Genomic DNA, 24,443 nt, shown 5'->3' with positions numbered 1-24,443 from the left:
CTTCCATCTCACACTTCTCTGAATTTATCTTAGTTATAAAAGGGGACTTCAAAGGTTCATGGGGGAAAAAAATGAAAATAAAAAGCAGAAATGATGCAAATCTTTTTATGTAGCTCCCTCATTTGACAGAATGTAACTAATAAAAGGAGAACTCTCCCTAGACAAAGGGTAGAACAACTTAACTGCAAACTTCAACAGAATGTGTTGACTCGAGAAGTTTGTTCTCATAGGATATCTCAACTGACTGCGAAAGCAGTGGCCTAATAATAGCTAACCATAACTGCAGCAGTTCTTCGGGCCTGTACTTTTCACTATTTTTAGAAACAAGACTTTAAAAAAAAAATTGTAAGTTAATGGCATCATTCACAAAAACCCAAAGAAACTGATCTTATAATCTACATAATAATAAGTAAATAAGCCATGCCCACCACATGTAGTCTAACTACTTCGTAAAGAATAATGCTTACATAATTCTGGCTGAAAATCCTTGAATAAGTATCCACATTCACTTCACATGCATATTGTTATGTCTAATGAGTGCCTCTTACTAAAAACACTTCTCTCATCTTTGTAAGTATGGTTTAAAAATTGCACAATTCACTTCTTGACTCATTCAACCATCTTCCATTAATACATCCAAAAAGATCTTTCTTTACCTTTGCCATAACCTCAGGATCCGGATCTTCTATAGGGTCAGCCCATTCAACAGTTCCAACATTTCCCCAGACCTTAACTTTACCACTCATTAATCTACGCCGTGCCTGGGCGGCTGTTTTGTGATCTTCATACTCAAGAAAGCAAAAACCTCTGTTTTTTTTCTTATCATCTGGTTGGTGGTATAAAATGACGTCTGTAAGACCCTCTGAAAATAAACAACCATCCAAGGTTTTAGCATAAAATAACAAGTGTAAGTAATCACAGCATTTGTCTTTCTGAGATACTTTAAAAAGGAAAATAATCTTTCCACTACTCATGTTTACAAATGACTATAAAATCAATTGTAGAGACATTTTCAAACCCATCCTTTCCAAAAATCTCCAACAAAATAAACACATCTTCTTAGACTCAAGGATAGTTTTGTTTTCATTAGTGAAATCAAACAGGTAGATGAAAATCTGTAAATTTTTTTAAAAAAACTCCTTTATTTGAAAGGCAGAGTTAGAAAAACGAGAGCTCTTCCATCCAGACTCACTCCCCAAATGGCCACAGCAACCACAGCTGAGCCTGTCCAAAGTTGAACCCAGAGCTTCTTCTGCGTCTCCCATTAAAGATGTAGGGTCCCAAGAACCCAAGTCATCTCCACTTGCTTTTCTAGGTCATAAGCAAGGAGCTAGATCAGAAATGAGTAGCCAGAGACATGAACCAACACCCAGGTGGAGGCTTACCAAGCAATGCACCGGTACTGGCCTCTTAATTTTTTTTTAAAGAAGACACCAATGCAGGTCCCAGCACAGTATCCTAGTGTCTAAATCTTTGCCTTTCACGTGCTAGTTTGTACCCCGGCTGCTCCACTTCCCACTCAACTCCCTGCTTATGGCCTGGGAAAGCAATACAGGAAGGCCAAAACCCTTGAGAACCTGCACCCATGTGGAGACCCAGAAGACGACGAAAGAAGGGAGGGAGGGGAGGAAGGGAGGGAGGGGAGGAAGGAAGGGAAGGAGGGAGGAAGGAAGGGAAGGAGGGAGGGAGGAGGGAAGGGGGAAGGAAGGAGGAAGGAAGGAGGGAGGGAGGAGGGAAGGGGGAAGGAAGGAGGAAGGAAGGAGGAAGGAAGGGGGAAGGAAGGGGGAAGGAAGGAGGAAGGAAGGGAAGGAGGGAGGGAGGAGGGAAGGGGGAAGGAAGGGGGAAGGAAGGAGGAAGGAAGGAGGAAGGAAGGGGGAAGGAAGGAAGCGAGGGAGGAAAGCAGGGAGGAAGGGGGAGCAAAGAAACAGCAATGTAGGGGCTGGCAGTGTGGCATTAGCAGGTCGCACTTCTCCATTTTGGAGTGCTGATTCCAGGTTTGGCTGTCCACTTCCAATTGAGTTTCTTAACACTACGTGGGAAAGCAGTGAAGCACTTTGACCCCTGTCATCCACACTGCATACCTGCATGGAATTTTAGGTTTATGGCTTCAATCTGGCTCAGATCTGCTTGTTGCAGCCATTTGGGAAATAAGGAAGCAGAAAACAACCACACTCCCCAACTATTCCTTTCAAATAAGCTTTTTAGGAAACAATTAACCAAGTGAAGAAGCAACCAACAGAATGGGAGAAAATTTTTTGCACATTACACAAGTGATAGGGGACTAATATCCAGGATTTACAAAGAGCTTCAGAAACCCAGGAACAGAGAAAAACCACACAACACTGTAACAAAATGGGCTAAGGAAATGAATAAACATTTTTCAAAAGAACAGATTCAAATGGCTAATAGATATGTGAAAAGATGCTCAGGATCCCTAGCCATAACAGAGATACAAATGAAAACCACGTTGAGGTACTTAGGGGAGTGTAGGCTAGTACAACCACTGTGGAAATCAGTATGGAGAGTGCTTGGAGAATTGCAAATAAACCTGCCATATGACCAAGCTATCCAGCTCCTAGGAACATACCCAATAGAAGTGAAATCTGCATATGAGAAGGGGATCTGTAATGCTTTCTCTGCAGCAGCACAATCTACAATAGCAAAGACATGGAAACAATCCAAATGTGTGTCCAAAGAAAAGTGGTTAAAGAAACTGTGGTACATCTACTCCATGGAATATTATTCAGCTATTAAGAAGAATGAAATTATACTATTTGCAACTAGGTGGTCCCAAATAAAGACCATTATGCTCAGTGAAATGAGTCTGTCACAAAATAACAAGTACCATATATTCTCTCTTATATAAGGAAACCAGCATGGAAAGTGTAACTTCAATAATCCGATCCATACTGTTTTTCATTTGTTTGTTTTGGCTGTATCCCCTGTTTTGATGTTTACTTCAATTTTGTTTAGTCCAAATAATTTCTTTTCTCTTGTCAAATTCATCACTGGCTCATGGATTACACGGTGGTATCATTTTTCCCAAGAGACTTTTGTGTTTCGTTTTTGTCACCCATGTGTTGTTACTCAGTGGTGCGTTATTTCATGGTGCTGTAATTTGTTCTTGATGTTGTTTTGGCTGTTGTTCTAACTCATACCAGTTGTTGACCTTGCTGCATGGCTTATCAATTATGGAAATGTATAGTGATGGATTTCTGGGGTCTACCATATCCAGATGTGGGGGCATAATGGAACATGCATCCCTGCTTCCAGATGAAAGATGGATTCCCAATGAAACTGTTGGACATGTCTAGACAATGGGATGCTGGGCTGTCTGACATTGCCTGTACCAAAAATGTCAGGCACACTTGAATTAAGAGACTGATAGAATTATGATTCCTTATGAAGGGCTACACTATTGTAGTAAAACAGGGAAAATCTGCCAGGGAGTGCAAGTTTGGGGGGGCGGAATCCCAGCCTAACACGAAATCCTATCACCTAATTCAAGATTCAAAATAGGACCCGGCGGCGTAGCCTAGTGGCTAAAGTCCTCGCCTTGAATGCCCCGGGATCCCATATGGGCGCCGGTTCTAATCCCAGCAGCTCCACTTCCCATCCTGCTCCCTGCTTGTGGCCTGGGAAAGCAGTTGAGGACGGCCCAAAGCTTTGGGACCCTGCACCCGCGTGGGAGACCTGGAAGGGGTTCCTGGTTCCCCACATCAGATCGGCGCGCATCGGCCCGTTGCGGCTCACTTGGGCAGTGAATCATCGGACGGAAGATCTTCCTCTCTGTCTCTCCTCTCTGTATATCTGACTTTGTAATAAAATAAATAGATCTTTAAAAAAAAAAAAGATTCAAAATAAAAATATTTTAAAAATAAATCAAATGGTGTTTCTTATTACAAAAGCAAACACTAAAAATTGTATTATATTTTTTCTCTTTATCTCAAAGGTCTTACCATCTAAGAATTTCAAATCTTTAGTTGCAATAAACTGATACTTAAGCACAGCAGGCAAAGCATTTCCTAATAAAAAGCAGTTTATTATTTAGGAATTATTATAAAAATGAGATATAGTTTAAAAATGTTAAAACATTAGCAATGCATAATCTGTTAACAATTACAGAATCTAATCCCATGATTTTGAAAAAAGAACAAGGGAAGACCAATGATTTTGCAGACAGAATTAAGTCTCTCCTGTATTCCTTGTAAGCTTATGTAATACCTGGAAAGCTATTTTCCAAAATCTGTTAAGGCTGTTTTCCTTATCTGAAAAATGAGATCAACTCACCTCAAAGTTGTTAGAAAGATTCAATAAGCCAATAATGTAATGTTCAAAACAATCATTGGCACATAGAAATAGGCTATTGCATTTATTAAAAGCTGCAACTCTTTTCAATGAAATTTAACTTACCTGTTACTTTGCTAAATTCTTCAAGAATCTGTTCCTTGGTTTTACTCTTAGGAATAGAACCCACAAAAAGCCTATTGTTGGCAACCGAGATGCAAACACCAATATGTTTTCCAGAACGAATTTCATGATTATTATACTGAAAGGGAGAAAAAAAACTCAGTGTTTTTAAGTTATTTATAATATGCAGAATTATTTATAACAGTAAGTACACAAATTTCATTAAAAATGATCAAGTTTAACAAGTAAAACATTTTATTATGTTTTAACTATTTTCACCCTTCAAAAAGTTTACAATAATTCCTACATCAAAGATTCCCTGTCTGAAAGAGGTATGAAGATATTACTAACCAAACTTAATGAATTTACTGTAAGATTATTGTAAAATGCTTGAAATTTACAAAACTTGATACTTTAGGATATCAGATTTGTAGCAGCTTGTTTAAATTCAAAAACTGCCATTTCATAACAAGATTTTTTTTAAAAATTTTATTTATTTTTATTGCAAAGTCAGATATACAGAGAGGAGGAGAGACAGACAGGAAGATCTTCCACCCGATGATTCACTCCTTAAGTAACGTAACAGCTGGAGCTGCGCCGATAGGAGGCAAGGAGCCAGGAACTTCCTCCAAGCCTCCCACACGGGTGCAGGGTCCCAAGGCTTTGGGCTCTCCTCGACTGCTCTCCCAGACCACAAGCAGGGAGCAGGATGGGAAGCAGAGCTGCTGCAATTAGAACCAGCACCCATATGGGATTCAAGGCAAGGACTTTAGCCGCTAGGCCACCGAACCGGGCCCAAAATATTTAAATTAACTCTTCCATCAAGTTGATCTCATGTAAGTCAAACTGATTTCAGGACCAGCAGGCACATAAAATAGAAGATACAATAAGAAAATTCCATTTCAAAATCCCAAAAACATAAGTGGATTATATGCCTTGGTTCCAAGCTTGGTTATATCATGGGAACACTGAATTAGCATGAGAAACATTTTAGAAATCACTAAAACTATTATTTTTACAGGACCTGGCATCGTAGCCTAGTGGCTAAAATCCTTGCCGTGCACACCCAGGATCCCACACAGACACATATTCATATCCTGGCTGTTCCACTTCCCATCCAGCTCCCTGCTTGTAGCCTGGGAAAGCAGCAGAGGATACCCCAAAGCCTTGAGACCCTGCACCCATGTGGGAGACCAAGAAGCTCCTGGCTCCTGGCTTCAGATCAGCTCAGCTCAAGCCACTGCAGCTACTTGGGAAGTAACAATCAGAATTATTTACAAACTAAAGATCAAAAGCATCCATGTTATCTGAAAAGCAGACCAGATGGTATATCTAGTTGAAACCATCTCAAACTTGTATACTAGCAATGGTGGCAACAGTAATAACAATTCATCAATCCCTGTAAAGCTGATATCGAATACTATTTTATAAATACATAGAGTCACACAAACATGAGTCACTACGCACCTTGTACAAAAATCTTCCATAAATGTGAGGAGTTTAAAAAAAAGTTACTTCATTGTGTGCCATAAGCAGGGACCTGGATAGGAAGCGGAGCAGCCGGGACTAGAACTAGCACAAAATGGAATGCCAGTGCTGCAAGGTGAAAGATTAGCCTACTGAGCCACTGCACCAGACTCAGGAGTTACTTTAAGGATGACTATTTAAATTTTCATGTCCAAGTAGTCTAACTGCAGGAGCTATTATTCAGCATAACAAAAATACATAAACCCCCAAAAAATCTTTTAACAAAAACTGAGTTCTATTTATATCACCATAAAAAGCAATCAAAGTCCTCATAAGAAATCTCAAAGTGGATGGGACACGGCACAATAGCGTAGAGCCTAAAGTCCTTGCCTTAAACGCACCTGGGGGTGCCGGTTCTAACCCCAGCAGCACCACTTCCCATCCTGCTCCCTGCTTGTGGCCTGGGAGAGCAGTCGAGGACGGCCCAAAGCCTTGGGACCCTGTACCCGCGTGGGAGACCTGAAGAAGCTCCTGGTTTCGGATTGGCGCAGTTCCGGCCGTTGGGTCACTTGTGGAGTGAACCATCGGACGGAAGATCTTTCTCCCTGGTTCCTCCTCTCTGTATATTTGGCTTTCCAATAAAAATAAATCTTAAAAAAAAAAGAAAAAAAGAAATCTCAAAGTGGAAAGGCAAACAGAGTGGAAAAATTACAAAGGAAAAGTAATCAGATACATAGGAAGACGGCCTCTCTGTAACATCATCACAAAACTCCATCACTCGCCAATAGTAAGGTTGATTCAAAATAATAAAGACTACTGAATTATCTATAGAAAGCCACTTTTTCCTCCAGCTAATCACTGGCCCTGCTAATCATGTTATTCAAGGAAGAACAGACATGGTGAGAGAATAGTTGTGGTCTCCTAACAATAACCTGGCTCAGATTCAGCAAAATTTCTGAGATATCTCTCCACTCACATTTTTTTTTAAGATTCATTTTATTTTTTATTGCAAAGGCAGATATACAGAAAGAAAGATACAAAGATCTTCTACCTGCTGGTTGACTCCCCAAGTGGCCACAACAGTCAAAGCTGAGTTCATTCAAAGCAGGAGCCAGAAGCTTCTTCTGGGTCACCCATGTGTGTGCACGGTCTCAAGGCCTTGAGCCATCCTCCACTGCCTTCCTAGGTCACAGGCAGGGAGTAAATAGGAAGTGGAGCAGCCAGGATATGAACTGGCAACCATATGGAATCCCCTCAAATGCAAGGTGAGAATCTAGCCACGAAGCTATCCTACCAGGTTCATTCACTGACATTTTCAATGAAAAACAAACCTGAAAAGTAAACTGGTTCTCCAAAATAAATGATCATTTTGTCCAAATAAAACAAAAGTAGTACCCAACATGGAAAGTGTAACTCCAACAGTCCAATCTATACTGTTTTTTTTTCTTTTTTTAAAGTTTTATTTATCTATTTATTTTTTGATTGTCTGTTTGCTCTTATGGATGTATCTCATGTTTTGATGTTTTTATGTCAGCTGGCTTGCTTCCAAATAATCTCTTTTCTCTGGTAGAATTCATCAAGTGCTCATGAAGTATATGATGGCATCATCTTTCCCAAGAGACTTCTGTGTTTCCTTTTAGTTAAGCATGTGTTCTTACTCAGTGGCACATTATTTTATCAGGGTGCTGCAATGTGTTGTTGATGCTGTTGTTGTTGCTGTTGTGCTCGATGTGGCTGTTATGATGTCAATCCGAAAAACAGTAATATTATTTCAACCCCAAACAGCCTGAATTCATGCAGTAAGATACTGTGAAGTAACCAATGATATGAGGCAGACTGCTTATGATCTACATCAAAGAATTGTAAAACCTAATGTACTTGTAAGGCCCCATGATACTTGGAAATGGGGAGGGAGAGCAGCGAAATCTTACATCACCCTAGAAGGTGTGAGGAAGATGGGAAATATAACCTATCAGGATCATAACTGGTAATTCATAGACAACAGACTCAAATTAGCATTAGGCAATAGCAAAACTACAAAGGCATATGGGGGAATCAGGAGTAATCCTAACAACCTCTTAACAGGAGGTCATACGCATAGAGTGGCGGGGGGACCCCAGAGTGGAGCAGGCAGACAGGAGGAGGCTTTTATCCCAATCCTGAAGACTCCCAGATCCTCACCAAGGAGCACCGAGGACTACATCCCAACTGACAAGGAGACCACGGGGAAATGGAGTGCCTTCAGAGGCCAAGAACTCTGAGGTCAACCACCCCCATTTGGATCTACCACATGGGATAGAAGAAGCCCAAATCCTGCCTTGCTGGATCCAAGGTCATCGGAACAACCAGGAGCACTGAGCAATCCGCAGAAACAGAAGAACAGTAAACTTCCTTCAGGACTAGAGAGAGGAGCTTTCTCTGGTCCTTGCCTGCTTCCAGTTTTGGATCCCCACCCTCTCTTGTAATAACCATCAGGAGCGCTCCAGAAACCCCTCAAAACAAACAAACAAACAAAACTAGAATAGATAGACAGAGAACAACAAGGAAAGCTTAGAAACAGACAGGAAATGGTCAGCGGGGATGCACTTATACCTCACTGGGTGGGACACAAAGATTAGTTACTCCTCACTGGGGTATGGAAGATTTCTCTCCACACCCCTCCTAAACATGCTCACCTAAATGGTTGACATATGTCCTGTTAGAATTATAGAGTTAGACCACCTGAAAAACAGCCAGGTTCAGCGAAATCATGCTTCAATGCTATAAACTGCTAAAGACTAAAATTAAAATAGACATGAGACAGCTGAATAGCAATCTAAGCCATTTTAAGGTGTATAGAATACGGTTGAATGTAAACCAAAATAGAAACCAATGTAGAAGTCACAGGCTGTGGTTAAGAACCTGCATTTTCCTATTAACATATTGGTTAATCAATACCATGTCAATTAATGCCACAATGTTGTAAATGGTTGGAAATATTATGTTGGGGCTTTTAATTGATTGGGATGATACTCTGCCGGCTCTACCTTCAGACCAGAGATGGTCTCACCAAGAAACTTAGTAAATACCTCCAAAGAAAGAATGTCAACTGAATTTGAACTATGGAAATGCAACAAGGTGGCGCAATCCACCATGGGGGGAGGGTTTTGGGAGGGGCAGGGGGAATCCCAGTGCATAAAAAAATGTATCACATAATGCAATGTAATTAGTTTAAAAAAAAAGGAAATGCAATAAAAATATATGTTAAAAAAAAACAAAAACAAAAAAAAAACAAAATAAATCATCATTTTGTCCAAATAAAACAAAAGTAGTACCTAGAAATAGGCATTTCTTGAAGTAATACTCCAACTATGGATTAAGCATGTATTTTAAGCATACTTTGTAACATCTTAACCTTCATCACACTAACAAAAATCTAGCACCGCAGCCCCTTGACTCCAGGCCTTGGCCTGGCCTAGACCCGGCTGCTGCAGCCATTTAAGCAGTGTAGCAACAGACAGAAGATCTTTGTGTCAGTCTACATTTCAAACACGACACCAGGACATATGAAATGAACAAATGGTAAGGTCTGGCAGGGTGGGATCCCAATATTAAGGAAGCAACCCAATAAAAAAGTAAATTCTGATAATTCAATGCAATTTCTAAATTGAATAATCCAGAAATTCAACCTGTCATGTAGACTCTTATCTTTACTTTTTGCCCTCCTTATAGACATCAGTCAACAAATCCCCAGAAATTCACCAAATATAGATTTAGCATCTAACCCCAAGAAGTGGTTGCTCAGTCCTAATTGTACCTCCATCTATCCACTTTCAACATTTCTAAATCAGAAAACTCATCTTTGTATATGAACTCTTTGTAAATCTACAATAAATCCATTTCCTCCCTCAAATGACATATACCCATATATAAAGCTCAGTTATTCACTATGCTTAATAATTTTTTCCCCAATAGCTGCAAAGTGTTTCCAGGAGATGCCAGCAAGGCCAGCGCAGTGGTACAGCAAGCTAATCCTCCATCTTATGGCACCAACATCCCATATTGGGACCAGTTTATGTCCCAGCTGCTCCATTTCTGATGCATCCTCTGCTTGTGGCCTGGAAAAGCAGCGGAAGATGTCCCAGCCCTTTGAACCCTTGCACAAATGTGCAAGACCTAGAAAGCAGCTCCTGGCTCCCAATCTCCGATCAGCTCAGTTTCGGCTGTTGCAGCCATTTGGGGAGTAAACCAGTAGACAGAAGACCTCTCAGTCTCCCCTCTCTGTAAAATCTGCCTTTCAAACAAAGAAAAGATATTGTCGCTCCAGTGTCACCAACGAGTAATAATAACTACACTGGGGTAATGCAGAGTGAGACTGACTGAGGAGCCCAGAATAAACCAGAAACTACTAATAATTCTCTAGCAGTAAACCACGCTGTATTTACCTTAGCTCATTTGGTAACTATACCACATTTCTGATTCACACTATACTCACCTATTAAGTACAACTCCAGTTCTGTCAATTCCATCTTGTTATATAGGAACTAGCTCTCCTACACAACCAAAATGTTTCCAGATCCTAATTTTGCCAACTAAAGCATTCTGTGTAGATTGAAACCACTACACTAACATTTCCAGTGTAGTCCAATACCTCTTTCATTTACATCACTGACAAAAGTTGGATATAGCCTATAGCCAAGGCAGATACTTAGGCACTAATTAAGATACCATGTCCTGTTTTAGAGCTCATGTGTTCTGACTCCTAGCTCTGGCTCTGAAGTCCAGCTTTCTGCTAAAGCACACCCTGGAAGGCAGCAATGACCGGCTCCAGCGGTTGGCCTTCTGCAACACACGTAGGAGACCTGAACTGAGTTCTCAAGTCCCCTAGCCACTGAGGACATTTGGGGAGTACACAAGGACATTTGGGAATAGAAACCAATGAATGAGAGCTCTCTACCTATCAAATTAAAAAAAAGCCTAAAACACACCAATAGCAACCTGTCAATTTGCTCTCTGAAATCTCTGACCTCTTTCTTCTGCTGTAATACTCCTCTGATTCTCTTCAACAGAAATCCTTCATTAATCAAACATTCACATCATACCACCCACACCAAGTTCAAAACTCTTAACACTGTGCAACTTATCCTGCCAATCATGAAGTACTATCTCCTAGCAATATAGCAATAACTTTTTCTGTCCTAATCCTGTTTTTAAAACTTACGTATTTGGGCCCGGTGGCGTGGCCTGGCGGCTAAAGTCCTCACCTTGAATGCCCCGGGATCCCATGTGGGCACCGGTTCTAATCCCGGCAGCTCCACTTCCCACCCAGCTCCCTGCTTCTGGCATGGGAAAGCAGTCGAGGATGGCCCAAGGATTTGGGACCCTGCACCCGGAAGAGATTCCTGGTTCCTGGCTTCGGATCGGCACAGCACCAGCCGTTGCGGCTCACTTGGGAAGTGAATCATCGGACGGAAGATCTTCCTCTCTGTCTCTCCTCCTCTCTGTATGTCTGACTTTGTAATAAAAATAAATCTTTTAAAAAAAAAACTTATGTATTTATTTGAAAGATAGAGCTGACCCACACATCTCTCATATGCTGGTTTCCTCCTCTAATGGCCCCAGTCAGGGCTGGGCCAAGCTGAAGCCAGGAGTGAAAAGCTCCATTAGGTTCTTCCACATGGGTGGCAGGAATTCGGTTCTTACACTATCATCTGCAACCTCCCTGGCACATCAGCCAAACAGCCAAAACTCACACATGAGATAGAGATTCCCAGGCAGTACCTTAATCTACTGTATATACCACAATGCCAGCCCTGGCACTGACTTTAAAAACAAGGTGTATTTCCCACTTATATTCATGAAACACTGCTCCAAATAGATTGCACATTTTCTTCACTGTGCTGCTCAAACCGCTTTACAAGGCTGCCTGACAATCCTTACTCAAAGCAGCATAGCCCCTTCATCCTTTCTTCACCGCTTGATTCCACTGTTCCTCTTGTAACCTATACTCTGAAAGAGCTTGGTTATTATACTAACAGATTTCATGTTGAACACACATAAAATATCCTACTACAAAATATTCCTACTAAAACAGTGCATGGGCCTACTTTGTCAGCTACATTCACCAAAATAGTTGTACACACCATTTATGATGCTAAGCCCATAACCACTTTGATGAATAAATTAGTGACTACTTATTTCACTGTTCAAAAAAAAAAATGTAGGAATTACCAGCATCAAGCCAATATATTTTATTATACAGGATGAACACACGCATTTTAGCACTACTAGCCTTGGAGTTATAACTATAGCCACACATCGTCCAAACACATATACAAACTTCTGTTTCTGGTCCTTCGAACAACCAGAAACATCATATATATTTTCAAATATCTAACAGATAAAATGTCCATCTGCAGTACAGGCATCCAATCTGAGCACTAGGTTAGAATCTCAGCTGCTCCAATTCTGATCCAGCTCCCTGCTAGAGGCCTGAAAAAACAAAGGCTGCCCAAGTCAGTGGTCTACTGCACCTACGTGGGAGGCCTGAAAGAAGCTCCTAGCTCCTGGCTCTGGACTGGCCCAGCTCTGGATGCTGCAGCCATTTGGGGGGTGGACTAACAGTTTCAAGATCAATCAACTGATAGATTGATCTATTTCTGTCTCTCCTTCTCTCTGTAATTCTGCCTTTCAAAATAAACCTTAGAGAAAAAAGAAAACTTTATAGTCTTATTTAAAGAAGGAAAGAAAAAACATGAAGGGGTGGGTATTTGGCCATCTATTTATGACACTGATTAAGAAACTCACATCCTAGGCCCAGTGCTACAGCCTAGTGGCTAAATTCTCGCCTTGCAACTGCTGGGATCCGTATGGGAGCTGGTTCCTGTCCCAAATGCTCCACTTCCTATCCAGCTCCTGCTTGTGGCCCGAGAAATCAGTCAAGGATGGACTTACAGCCGTGAGAACCTCCACCTGTGTGGGAGATCCAGAAGCGGTCCCTGGCTCCTAATAGGCTCAACTACAGTCATTCCGGCCACTTGTGGAGTAAGTGGGCAGACAGAGTATCTTTCTGTATCTCCTTCTCTCTGTAAATCTGCCTTTCCAACCAAATCTTTTTTGAAAAAAAGAAACATCCCAAATACCAAGTACCTGGTTTCCTTGCCCAGCTCCTTGCTAAATGTAGACCATGGGAAGCTGAAGTGCTGATGGTTCAAATGACTGGGTTTCCGTTACCTATGTACAAGACCCAGATTGAGCTCCAGTTTCCCAGTTCAGCCCCAGACATGGGGAGGGTGCTCTCCCTGTGCTTCCTAAATAAATAGGAAACTTTCTGCCTCTTCTTCAGCAGCTAGCATCAAGTAATCCATTTCTAAATTTCACAAATTTTAATATCTACAGTGGCACAGTAGCACAGCCAAGCTAAGCCTTTTCCTGCAGCTCTAGCATCCGTGGGTCCAGCTCGCTGCTTGCGGCCTTGGAAAGCAGCAGAGGATGGCTCAAGCCCTTAGGCCCCTACACCTGTGTGGGCGACCAGATAAAGCTCCTGGCTTCAGATCAGTTTAGGAGTGGTGACAGCAGATGAAAGATCCCTTTGCCTGCCTTACTCCCCATGTAAAATCTGTCTTTCATAAAAGACGAATAAAAATAAGTATTATTTTTTAAAAAATTTAACATCTTCAATAGTTTTGAATCTAAGTGAAATCATGGTTCATCAGAAACTAATGATTGGGCCCGGCACGATGGCATAGTGGTTAAGCTCCTCGCCTTGCACTCGCTGTGGGATCCCATATGGACGCCGGTTCTAATCCAGGCAGCCCCAATTCCCATCCAGCTCCATGTTTTTGTGGCCTGGGAAAGCAGTCAAGGAGGCTCAAAGCCTTGGGATCCTACACCCGCCGTGGGAGACCCGGAAAGAAGTTCCTGGCTCCTGGCTTTGGATCAGCACAGCACCGGCCGTTGCAGTCACTTGGGGAGTGAATCATCGCACAGAAGATCTTCCTCTCTGTACATCTCTCTTCCTCTCTGTATATCTGCCTTTCCAATGAAATAAATAAATCTTTAAAAAAAAAAAAAAAACTAATGCTAAATGGCTAACCTTAAAATACTTCTCCACTCAAAGGAAAGCGGTAACAAGGTACTTCAACCTTCTGTTTTGAGATTAACATTATTTGAATGTGCCACTGAAAGGCAGATTCAGCGAGAGAAGAGACAGAGGAAGATCTTCCACCTGCTGATCCAAAGCCTGAGGAGCATTTATCCAATTGGGAGACACAAAAGCAGCTCAGGCCATAGCAGACATTTGGTGAGTGAATCAACAAATAAAAAACCTTTCTGTCTCTCCTCTGTAAATTTGCTTTTCCAATAAAAATAAATAAATAACTAGAATGACACCAATCACACAAAATTTTGCCTTGGATAGTACTGTAATTCAAGTATAAAAACACAACACAAACTCTGTAGTTATGTGAAGAATATATACCAGGGGGGCTCGGCAGCGTGGCCTAGTGGCTAAGGTCCTCGCCTTGATCCCATATGGCTGCTGGTTCTAATCCCGGCAGCTCCACTTCCTCTCGATCTCTCCTCCTCTCAGTATATCTGACTTTGTAATAAAAGTAAATCTTTAAAAAAAAAAATCCATTATTTAAAAATATATATATATATATATACATATACATACCAGGGGGCCAGCACTACCACACAGCAAGTGAAGCCACCACCTGCAGTGTCAGCATCTGTCTAGGCGCCAGTTTGTTTCCCCGCTGCTGCCCTTCAATCAGCTCCTTGTTAAAATGCACAGGAAAGCAGCAGAAGACAGCTAAAGTGCTGTCCCTGTAGCAGTGAGAGACCTTAAAGAAGCTCCTGGCTCCTAGCTTTGGACTGGCACAACCCAAGCCATTGAGGCCATTTTGGAAGAGAACCTGCATACACAGACCTATCTTTTTGTCTCTCCTCTGTAAATCTGACTTTAAAAATATGTCAATCTTTTTCAGAAAAGAATTTTTTAAAAAATAGGTACCAAATTTCACAAGTGACAAAAAATTGAATCAATGTTGCAATCTTCCATAGAACATTACAGTCATTTCATCTCTTAGTCTACAAGTCTAGTGCTCTTATTGTAGTAAGTATCCTTCAAAAAATGACACATATAATTCATTTTAGTGATATGAGATGAACTTCAAAAGGTTCACAAGAAACGAAATGGGAAGACTTGGGCCTGATGCAGTAGCCTAGCAGCTGAAGTCCTTGCCTTGAACACCCCGGGATGCCAAGGGCATCAGCCAGTTCTAATCCAGGCAGCCCCACTTCCCATCCTGCTCCCTGCTTGTGGCCTGGGAAAGCAGTCAAGGACAGCCCAAAGCCTTGGGACCTTGCATCCGCGTGGGAGACCCAGAAGAGGCTCTGGGTTCCTGGCTTCGGACTGGCGCAGCTCCAGGCACTGCAGCCACTTAGGAAGTGAATCAGCAGGAAGATCTTCCTCTTGTCTCTCTTCCTTTCTGTATATCTGACTTCCCCATAAAAATTAAAACAAAAAAAACAAATTGGAAGACTTTTGTGAAAAAATCTTGATACTTCATGATACTTCCCAAATCATGCATGTTTCCCATGAAATTTTTGAGGACCTCTAACACCCACTGTCTTCTTCTAAAAGGGATTCAAAATCATGTCACATCCAAGTTAATTATATAGCATCCATTCCTGCTGATGTTATCTTTACTATAAGGTTTCCAGAAACCCTCTAGAAATGGGGCCTGGTGAGGACTTCCCATAATTAGGCTAAAAAGAATTACATGTCCTATATTAATATCACTTTATGATCCCTTAAAATGCTAAAAAAAAATGAGTCTGACATCACTGGCTAAATTTTCAGTTAGCTTTCTGTAGTAAGACAGGTCATTGTCACTGGCTTGTCATTCCAAATCTTCACATTAAAACTTAGCCATACTGTCCTGCTGACTTGACAAAAAATGACTTTTATAAAGTAAATCTAAAGCTCTTCAAATTCCTTCATTTTATCAACTGTTGAAACTAAAATTTTGATGACAGACAGGTTACAAGTGAATGGTTCCCTACAGAGCTATACCACCTCTGAAATTTAAAAAAGGCATTTTGAGGGAAAATTCAACCAATATTTCAAAAGGAATGTCTAATCCATAAATTCTTTTGTTTATATGCTAATAGGCAAAGAGACAGGACATGGTTTATCTGTTAGTTCATCGCCCAAATGCCCCCAACAGGTAAGACTGGGCAGCCCCAAAGTAAAGAATGGCAGCCATCACCTGCTACATCCCATTGCATACTGGCATGGAACGACATGGAATTGGGAGTATTGCCAGGACTCATATCTAGGCACTTGATAAGAGGACAAACATGTCCCAATCGGCATCTTCACGTCCTGCTATTATCTATTTTTAAAGATTTCTATACTATTTTTCTTTTTAACTATTTGGGTCTGGCACAATGGCTTCACGGGCTAAACCTCCCCTTGCAAGCGCCATGATGCCATATGGGTGCTGGTTCATATCCCAGCTGTTCCACTTTCCCTCCAGCTCCCTGCCCAAGGCCTTAGAAAGCCAAGGAGGATGGCCGAAAGCCTTGGGACCCTTCACCCACGCAGGAAACTCAAAAAAGCTCCTGGCTTTTGATCAACTCAGCATTAGCCATGGCAGCCATTTGGGAAGTGAACCACCAGATCTTTTTCTCCAAATCTCCCTCCTCCACAATCCCACTCCATTAAAAAAAAAAAAAAAAAAAAAAAAAAAAAAAAATCAAACTTATTTACTTTGGCTGGGGCTGTGGCATAGCAAGCTGCAAATCAACCTGTGGTACAGCATCCCACAGGAGTACAGGTTCATGTTCCAGCAAGTATACTTCCAATCCAGTTCCCTGCTAACGCACTTGGAAAGCAGATGGCCTCAAGTTCCTGGGCCCCTGTACTAACGCAGCAGATCCAGAAAAGGTTCCTAGCTTTAGACCAGCCCAACCCTGGCCATTGTGGTATGAACCAGTGAATGGAAGATCCCTCCCTAACTACCTTTCAAACGAAACTAAATTTTTTTAAATTTTTTAATTGGAAAGTCTGATACACAGATAGGAGGAGAGACAAAGAATATCCTCCATCAAAGAATCACTCACCAAGTGGCCACAACGGCCAGATCTGAGCCAATTCAAAGCCAGGAGCCTCCCCATGTACCCCAAGACCCTGGGCCATTCCCAACTGTGCAGTCCTCACCCATGCAAGGTGAGGACTTCAGCACCAGGCCCAAAAATTAAATCTCTTACAAAAATTGAGGGGCTCAGTGAATATCCTAGTGGCTGAATCCTTGCCTTGCATATACCTGGATCCCGTATTGGAACTGATTCATTTCCCAGCTGCTCCATTTCACATCCAGCTCCCTGTTTGTGGCCTGGGAAAGCAGTCAAAGACAGTCCAAAGCTTTGGGAACCTGCACCCATGTGAAAGACCTGGAAGAAGCTCCTGGCTTCTGGCATTGGATCAGCTTAGCTCTGGCCATTTCACACAGGGAGTGAACCAGTGGATGGAAGCTCTTTTTCTGTCTCTCCTTCTCTACATCTGTCTCTCCTTATCTAAATCCATAAATCAATCTTTAAAAAAAGATTTATTTTTATTGGAAAGCCAGATATACAGAGAGGAAGATCTTCCATCTGATCGTCCACTCCCCCAAGAGGTCGTAACGGCTGGAGCTGAACCGATCTGAAGCCAGGAGCCAGGAGCTTCCTCCAGGTCTCCCACATGGGTGCAGGGTCCCAAAGCTTTTGGGCCGTCCTCGACTGCTTTCCCAGGCACAAGCAGGGAGCTGGACAGAAAGCGGGCCTGCTGGGATTAGAACCGGTAGGCATATGGGATCCCGGCACATTCTTTAACCTCTACGCTATCACGCAGGGCCCAATAAATTCTTCTTTAAAAAAGATTGAGTCTGAGTTATATGAAAAGTGGCAGATAGAGGACAGTGGTTTTCCATCCAATACTTTATTCCTCAGATAGACACTACAGTCATGAAGGACTAAGCCAGCATGAAGCAGGATGCCACAACTTCATCTAGAACTCCCACATGAGTTGCAGCGGCCCAAACAATGGCCCATCTTCCTCTGCTTTTCAAGGTGAGCTTGTTTGTAAGTGAACAGCTAGCTGGAACTCGAATCAGTGCTCTTGTGGGATACTACTGTCACAATCGTTGACTTGATCCACTACTTCATACCAGCCCTGACACCTACATTCTTACCGGTAGCATACTTTCCTAACATTCAACCTCCACCATACTTCAATTACACATACTTGTAAAGAGTTTCAAGCCATAGAGAAGAGCAAAACACAGATTTTCATTTCTCCTTTATGATCAACTTTAAAATATGGTACAGGTTGAGAACCCTTAATATGAAATGTTTCAATATCTGAACTAATTCTGGACAAGCACTTCACATAAAGGATGATACGCAACCTGTGTATCTGACTGGGGTGCGGATTTTCAGGAGAAATCACTAATGATTTCACACCGGCTTTAGCATACCCCGTGAAATATGAAATCTAGATGAGGCGAAATCCAGAAATCATCATCATAGCAAGCCATCTACAAAAGCTTCTCCTTAATATATTCCTTGGTACTATCCATAGCTTTAAAAGTAATCCTGAACTCTCTTCAACTATAAAAATGTAGTCATAGAATAAAAGTAGTTAGAAGTTATTTATTTTTAAAAACACTGGTCCCCAACTTAACATCTGGTATTTTTAAACCAAATTTTGCCATTCATTAACTAACTTAGAACTAATTATTATGTCTGAGAAATATTTTACAAAAGGGATAGCCCAGGTATGTCCAAAAACTGTACCAGCTTTCTTTCATAAACCGTTTCACATCCCCATAAATTTAACCAGATTACTAAAGCCAACTAAGTTCAAGAATCATCTTACTAAGAAATCTTCCACATTACCTTTCTAGCAATTACACTTGAATAAAACACGCCTCTGGCTTTCACACAGTGAGACAACACAGAATCAGCAGTTCAAAAGAAACAGCTGATAAACTCTTAAACACAGTTAAGAAAAACTTGGCATTAAAGACAGTGAATATAGTCTAAAACGGGAACAGACTTACCAGTTTAACAGCCTCCTGAGCTGCTTCTTTTGTACAAAAAGTGACAAACGCGTAACCTCTGTTGAGACCAGTGAGTGGATCCATCATCAGACGGAGATCCCATATGGGTCCAGCTTTCTCAAACAAAGGAACAAGCTCATCCTCAAACAGATCTCTTGGGATCTTCCCCACAAATATCTGCAAGTTAAATATGAAGTAAAACCATGGAGAATTTTCTTTAGGAAATTAGATACCTGAATTTCTACTGCAAAAGGTACAAGTTTTTAGTTTCTTTACCTCAGTGCCAACAGAAGGCTGCTGACCTGAATAAACGGAATCTGGAGGCGGTCCCCCATACTTCCTCTGTCCAGTGGTCACATCAAGTGTGTAGCCTGTTCTTTCCAAGAGTGCCTTAAAAAAACCAAATATCATCAATACACTGAATTCACAAGACTACACACATGCATTCAGAAGGATTTCCATCTTGTCCAAATCTTTCCAATTGCCTTGACAATAATCTCCCATGAACAGGTTTCTGGTATTTATCTCAGAATTTTCCCCTTAATTTGCCCTGATTACATCCATAACTTGCTGTCAAAATTTCAGTATCTTGTTCACATCATTTTTTAGCAATTTACTTAGCAATGGTCATTGGGCAAAAAATTAAGCTCAATCCATCAGCAACTTTCAAGATATCTACTTTGCTATTACCACCCCCAAAAATGCAACTAATTTAGCTGTTTATCTCCCAAATCTGAATTTCTTACCGAATAAATTCCCTGTACCCCACTCCAAGGTGCACACTGCCATTCTGGGCATTTTGCCAACTTTGAAGAAATTACACTCCTCAAACCAAGTCTAGAAACTTGGGATCTACAGGAAAAAACCACCTCTTATTACTTGACATTAGAGCACCAGGCCTCATTGGACAGCATGGACCATTAAAAAAAAAAAAAAACCTAGAGCCAAAACAATTTTGTAAGCTATGAAATTGCAACAATGTGACACACCTGCTACATTTTATCTGCCTACAATATATGCACTGTTAAAATTTAAACAATACATACTCAGGACAAGAATTTCTCTTCATTCACTACAGGCAAAAGTTTTAGAAGTGATCAGTCAAAAGAATTATTTCCCTGACCACTTCAACCAAAGTACAAAACCAGTTTTCCTACATAAAACCAACCTGTTAATTGTAAATTTTGAAAAAGACTAGCATCAGCCACATCACAAAACCTAATTAAAACGCTATTAGATGACCCGAGTTCATCTTAGTCTCTGAAAATAAAAATGAACGGATTTTAAATATCTTTAAAAGAACATTAAATATGTATGGAAAAAATACTGCATTAAAACTTTTCAAAACATTCTAACAAAAATTGAAAAAGACACACTGTTGTAAAAGCTGTTCTTCTCTCACACCAAAATGACTGCTCCCGACTGCTCCGGTGCAAAACTGCATAACAAACTAAAAATTCAAACCTATCGGATACACTCAATCAATAAACTGCTCATCTTTCCTTTTTCACAGGTGTAATCTGTGCCTTCAGAGTTTAACCTTAATCTTCTCATTGCCCAAATAACAACTTGATTCCAACCATAAAAAACAGAGCAAAATTTGCTCCATGTATCAAATATACAAGTATTTTTATGACTTTTTGTCACAATTTAAATACCATTAAATTTTTAAGCTGTTCCCTCCCAAAAACATAACTGAAAGTTCCACAAACTAAATCAATATAAAGTCTAACTTCTAAAATGTAGATTAGCAGACATCATTACAATAGGGAATACTCCCCATTTTTACAGAAAAACTGGATTTAGAATTCAAACTTCATGCACTCAGATTTTTGAGTCTTACGGTTGACATTAGCAGCTAACTTCCATATTTCAATATTCTAAGCTGCCCAATCCTTTATCAATCAACCAACACCCATGTCTTTCCTAACCGATCTTCCAGGGTCACACCCCTTAGCTCAAGAACACTAGCTCGCCATTAAAACCATTACGTTAAAAACTGGTATGATCACTGCCTTCTCTATAAGCTAAAAAAGCTAAGCTAAACTAAGAAACTCACTAACACCAACGTAAAAATGTAGCTAAATTTGAGGCCACTTATTTTGCCATGTGATCTCAAATGAAAATTCCTTTTCCACACAGCAACCTGGATCGCTGCTTTCAGAAATAAACCATAATCTGGGCCCAGCGGCGTAGCCTAATGGTTAAAGTCCTCACCTTCAACACTCTGGGATCCCATATGGGCGCCGGTTCTAATCCCAGCAGCTGCACTTCCCATTCAGCTCCCTGCTTGTGGCCTGGGAAAACACTCGAGGACGGCCCAATGCTTTGGGACCCTGCACCCATGTGGGAGACCTGGAGGAAGTTCCTGGCTCCTGGCTCAGGACCGGCACAGCACCGGCTGTTGTGGTCACTTGGGGAGTGCATCATCGAATGGAAGATCTTCCTCTCTATCTCTCCTCCTCTCTGTATATCTGACTTTGTAATAAAAATAATAATAAATAATTCTTAAAAAAGTAAACCATAATCTCAGTTAAGCACTTTAATCCAAAAGAAAGGCATAAGTGTTAAAATTCTAAATTAACTAGCATTCTAGATTGCTAAAAATCCAGCCAGCTGTGCAAAGCACATACTCCACACCACTATGACAAAAACTGATTCCCATCCATTTTTTTTTTTTTTAAGATTTTTTATTATTATTGGAAAGCCAGATATACAGAGAGGAGGAGAGACAAAGATCTTCCCTCCGATGATTCACTCCCCAAGTGAGCCGCAACGGGCTGGTGCGCGCCGATCCGAAGCCGGGAACCAGGAACCTCTTCCGGGTCTCCCACGCGGGTGCAGTGTCCCAAAGCATTGGGCCGTCCTCGACTGCTTTCCCAGGCCACAAGCAGGGAGCTGGATGGGAAGTGGAGCTGCCGGGATTAGAACCGGCGCCCATATGGGATCCCGGGGCTTTCAAGGCGAGGACTTTAGCCACTAGGCTACGCCGCCGGGCCCCCATCCAATTTCAATTCAAACATACACAACTGTCCATAACCTGGACTTGCAGCTTTTCAAAGAATGGACCTGTTTCTCTAAATACTTTATTTCTAATGCAATACAAAATTAATCATCAATATCTAAGAAGATAAAACAGAAAATCAAGAAAAGTTAAAGGGAGGAAGCTTTAAAGACCAGAAAAGATGACAGAATTGCCTCAACCTTTGCAATACTCTGCACCCAAAGAACATTTTTCAAAGTTACAAAAGTTAAAAGAGCATTAGAACTAAGAAAGTTAAAGACCTACCTTAATTTTTGCCTCATCTGGTCCTTTACTTGAGTCTGCTACTTTGGTCCCCTGTTTTTCTCTCTGCCTGTAAGTCTTCATGACTCCACATAAAAAGGCACTTTTGTTCTGTAAAAAAATTGTCCATTCATACTTAAACTATTGCATGTGCAACTAAAACAACACAGCTTGTCAACAGGACAAGTACTAAAAATTTTCAATTCTACAATATTATTACCTGCACATGAGAGAGATCACTGTCTTTAAACTGCTGAAGTACTGCCAATGCACCGTCTTCATTGAATTCTTTTAAAGCTTCGATAGCTCTTTCATCTAAATCACTATGTGCAACTAGCCCTGGAGAAAAAAAATGTAATTAACAACATTTACATTTTGGGTAACAATTTTTTTCAGAAAAGTCATATTAGCCAATACCAGTACTTGTATGCCAACTACCGTACTACCCTTTCCCCTTAACTGCATGATGAAAAACACACAAGTTTTGCCATTCTGAACTGCATTCTTCCACTAAAGCCCCTCAACCACTTTACAATACACATGAGTCAACTTCTTTCACATCTTGCTTTGTGTCCAAATTAGACAGTTCAGAACAGGACAGTATTTCTACAGTAACTACATTGATTTGCAACTCCTACGATCAACCAACAAAATACCAAGCATGACAACTGAAATCTACTCAATTTCAAATACCACAAGAAAAAGTAACAGGCACTCCAAGACAACAGAACAAGGCTACAGTTACCAAGCTAGTTAACAAAAATACTCCTATAAAAATACCAAAAAAAAAAAAAAAAAAAAAATCCCATGGCCAGCTCCCAAATTGTAGCAGCTGTTGCTGGTGTCATGTACAGCAGGACATCAGAACAGCTAGCCTTCTGCTTCCGACTCCCTTCAGCCCACCCCCCCAGACCTACTTCAAACCTAAATCCACCAACTATCACAACCAAATTCCAGTTCTCACACTTCTTGGAAACCACAAAAAGTTGCTATTTTAGTTCAAAGCCAGAAATCCAATAGTAAAATTTCATATGTAATTTTGCAAGTGTTAGTTCTTACCTGCAACGTAAATTTCATCTAGTTTTTCAGCAACTTTCTGTGGTAAACCAGCATCAAGCAATGTCTGAAAATTTTCTGAATGGATAACTGCAGAAGTAGTATCCATGGGCTCTTCAGTACCATTTCCATTAACATGTTCTGTAGCCATGTTTCCAGAGATCTGTTTAAACGCAATAAGCAAAATTAAACTAGGATCTTCGAAAAGTATGAACAATGAGAGCCCCAATCCTTACTTTTCTCTACCACTTACTACACCAGCCAGACTGCGCCTCCCTTTAAAGCAGTCCTACTTGAAGTCACTAACGCCTGACAAGCCAGATTTGTATGGTGCGCAGGGAACAGAAGGACCGATTCACTATATTCCTCAGCACCACCCCTGACTCACCTGCTAACACTCCCTAGGAAAAACCCTATTACAAATGAAGCCCAATCAGCACGAAGACGAGCCACCGTGCCACAGGCAGCTGTGCCCACACGAAGAACAAGAGGTGTGGAAAAGCATAGCTGGGCTCGCCCCTCTCCAAGGTAAACCCCTAAAGAGCGCGCTTTTCCCGCCTGCCGCTTATGGGCATCGGTAACAACAGCCAGCGAAGAACAAAGCGCTCACACAAGCCACCTTCCCACCACCCAATTTCTCCACCCTTCACTCCCCGCACCCCAAAGCCCGCCCCCGACTCCGCACCCAGAGCAGAGCGCCAGCCTCACCACTGCGGCCGCCAGGAGCCCATCAGAAACACGTGCTCTGCGCCTTCAAATGTCCTACAACTTCCTTCAACGGAAACCCACCGAGCCCCAGGCCAAGACGACCGTCACCGGCTCCCGACAGCAGACCGAAGCCGCGGTCGGAACCCCCAGAAACCTGCAGCAGCACAACCTCGCTCCTCCACACCGAGGCCGCAGCGGCACCAGGCCACAGGCTCTCCCCGCCCCCCAGCGCCGCCGTCTCCGCCTTGACACATGGCTCTCCGCCCCGGGCTCTCCCGGGCGCGGGCGACCCCCGGCCGCCAGTCCGCCGGGAGACGTGACCCGCGGCGCGCGGGCCAGGTCCCCACCCCTCGCCCCTCGGTGCAGGCACTGCGGCGCCGAGGCCGAGCAGCCGGCTGCGTGAGGGCGTTCCGCGCACAGCCCCC

General features: G+C 41.8%; 1 protein-coding gene across 7 annotated transcripts in view; it reads right to left on the bottom strand.

Annotated features, from left to right (window-relative positions):
• Positions 1-24,443, bottom strand: part of SYNCRIP (synaptotagmin binding cytoplasmic RNA interacting protein) — a 40,180-nt gene that overhangs the window by 14,864 nt on the left and 873 nt on the right. For 5 of the 7 annotated variants that reach the window (XR_009245021.1, XR_009245022.1, XM_058661023.1 and 2 more), the window contains exons 2-8: positions 23,314-23,473; positions 22,475-22,593; positions 22,258-22,365; positions 19,245-19,358; positions 18,969-19,145; positions 4,414-4,549; positions 657-862 (exon numbers count right to left, since the gene is read on the bottom strand). Coding sequence is in view for 4 of the 7 variants with exons in the window: in XM_058661023.1 (XP_058517006.1) it covers positions 657-862; positions 4,414-4,549; positions 18,969-19,145; positions 19,245-19,358; positions 22,258-22,365; positions 22,475-22,593; positions 23,314-23,461 (1,008 nt within the window). In the remaining 3 variants the exon portion in view is untranslated. The remainder of the gene's footprint in view (positions 1-656; positions 863-4,413; positions 4,550-18,968; positions 19,146-19,244; positions 19,359-22,257; positions 22,366-22,474; positions 22,594-23,313; positions 23,474-24,443) is intronic. The other 2 variants (XR_009245023.1, XM_058661034.1) reach the window with 1 other exon arrangement.

This window comes from Ochotona princeps, chromosome 1 (genome assembly GCF_030435755.1).
Source record: "Ochotona princeps isolate mOchPri1 chromosome 1, mOchPri1.hap1, whole genome shotgun sequence".
NCBI lineage: Eukaryota > Metazoa > Chordata > Mammalia > Lagomorpha > Ochotonidae > Ochotona > Ochotona princeps.
The sequence above is the reverse complement of the archived record's forward strand: the minus strand, read 5'-3'. Positions and strand labels throughout refer to the sequence as shown.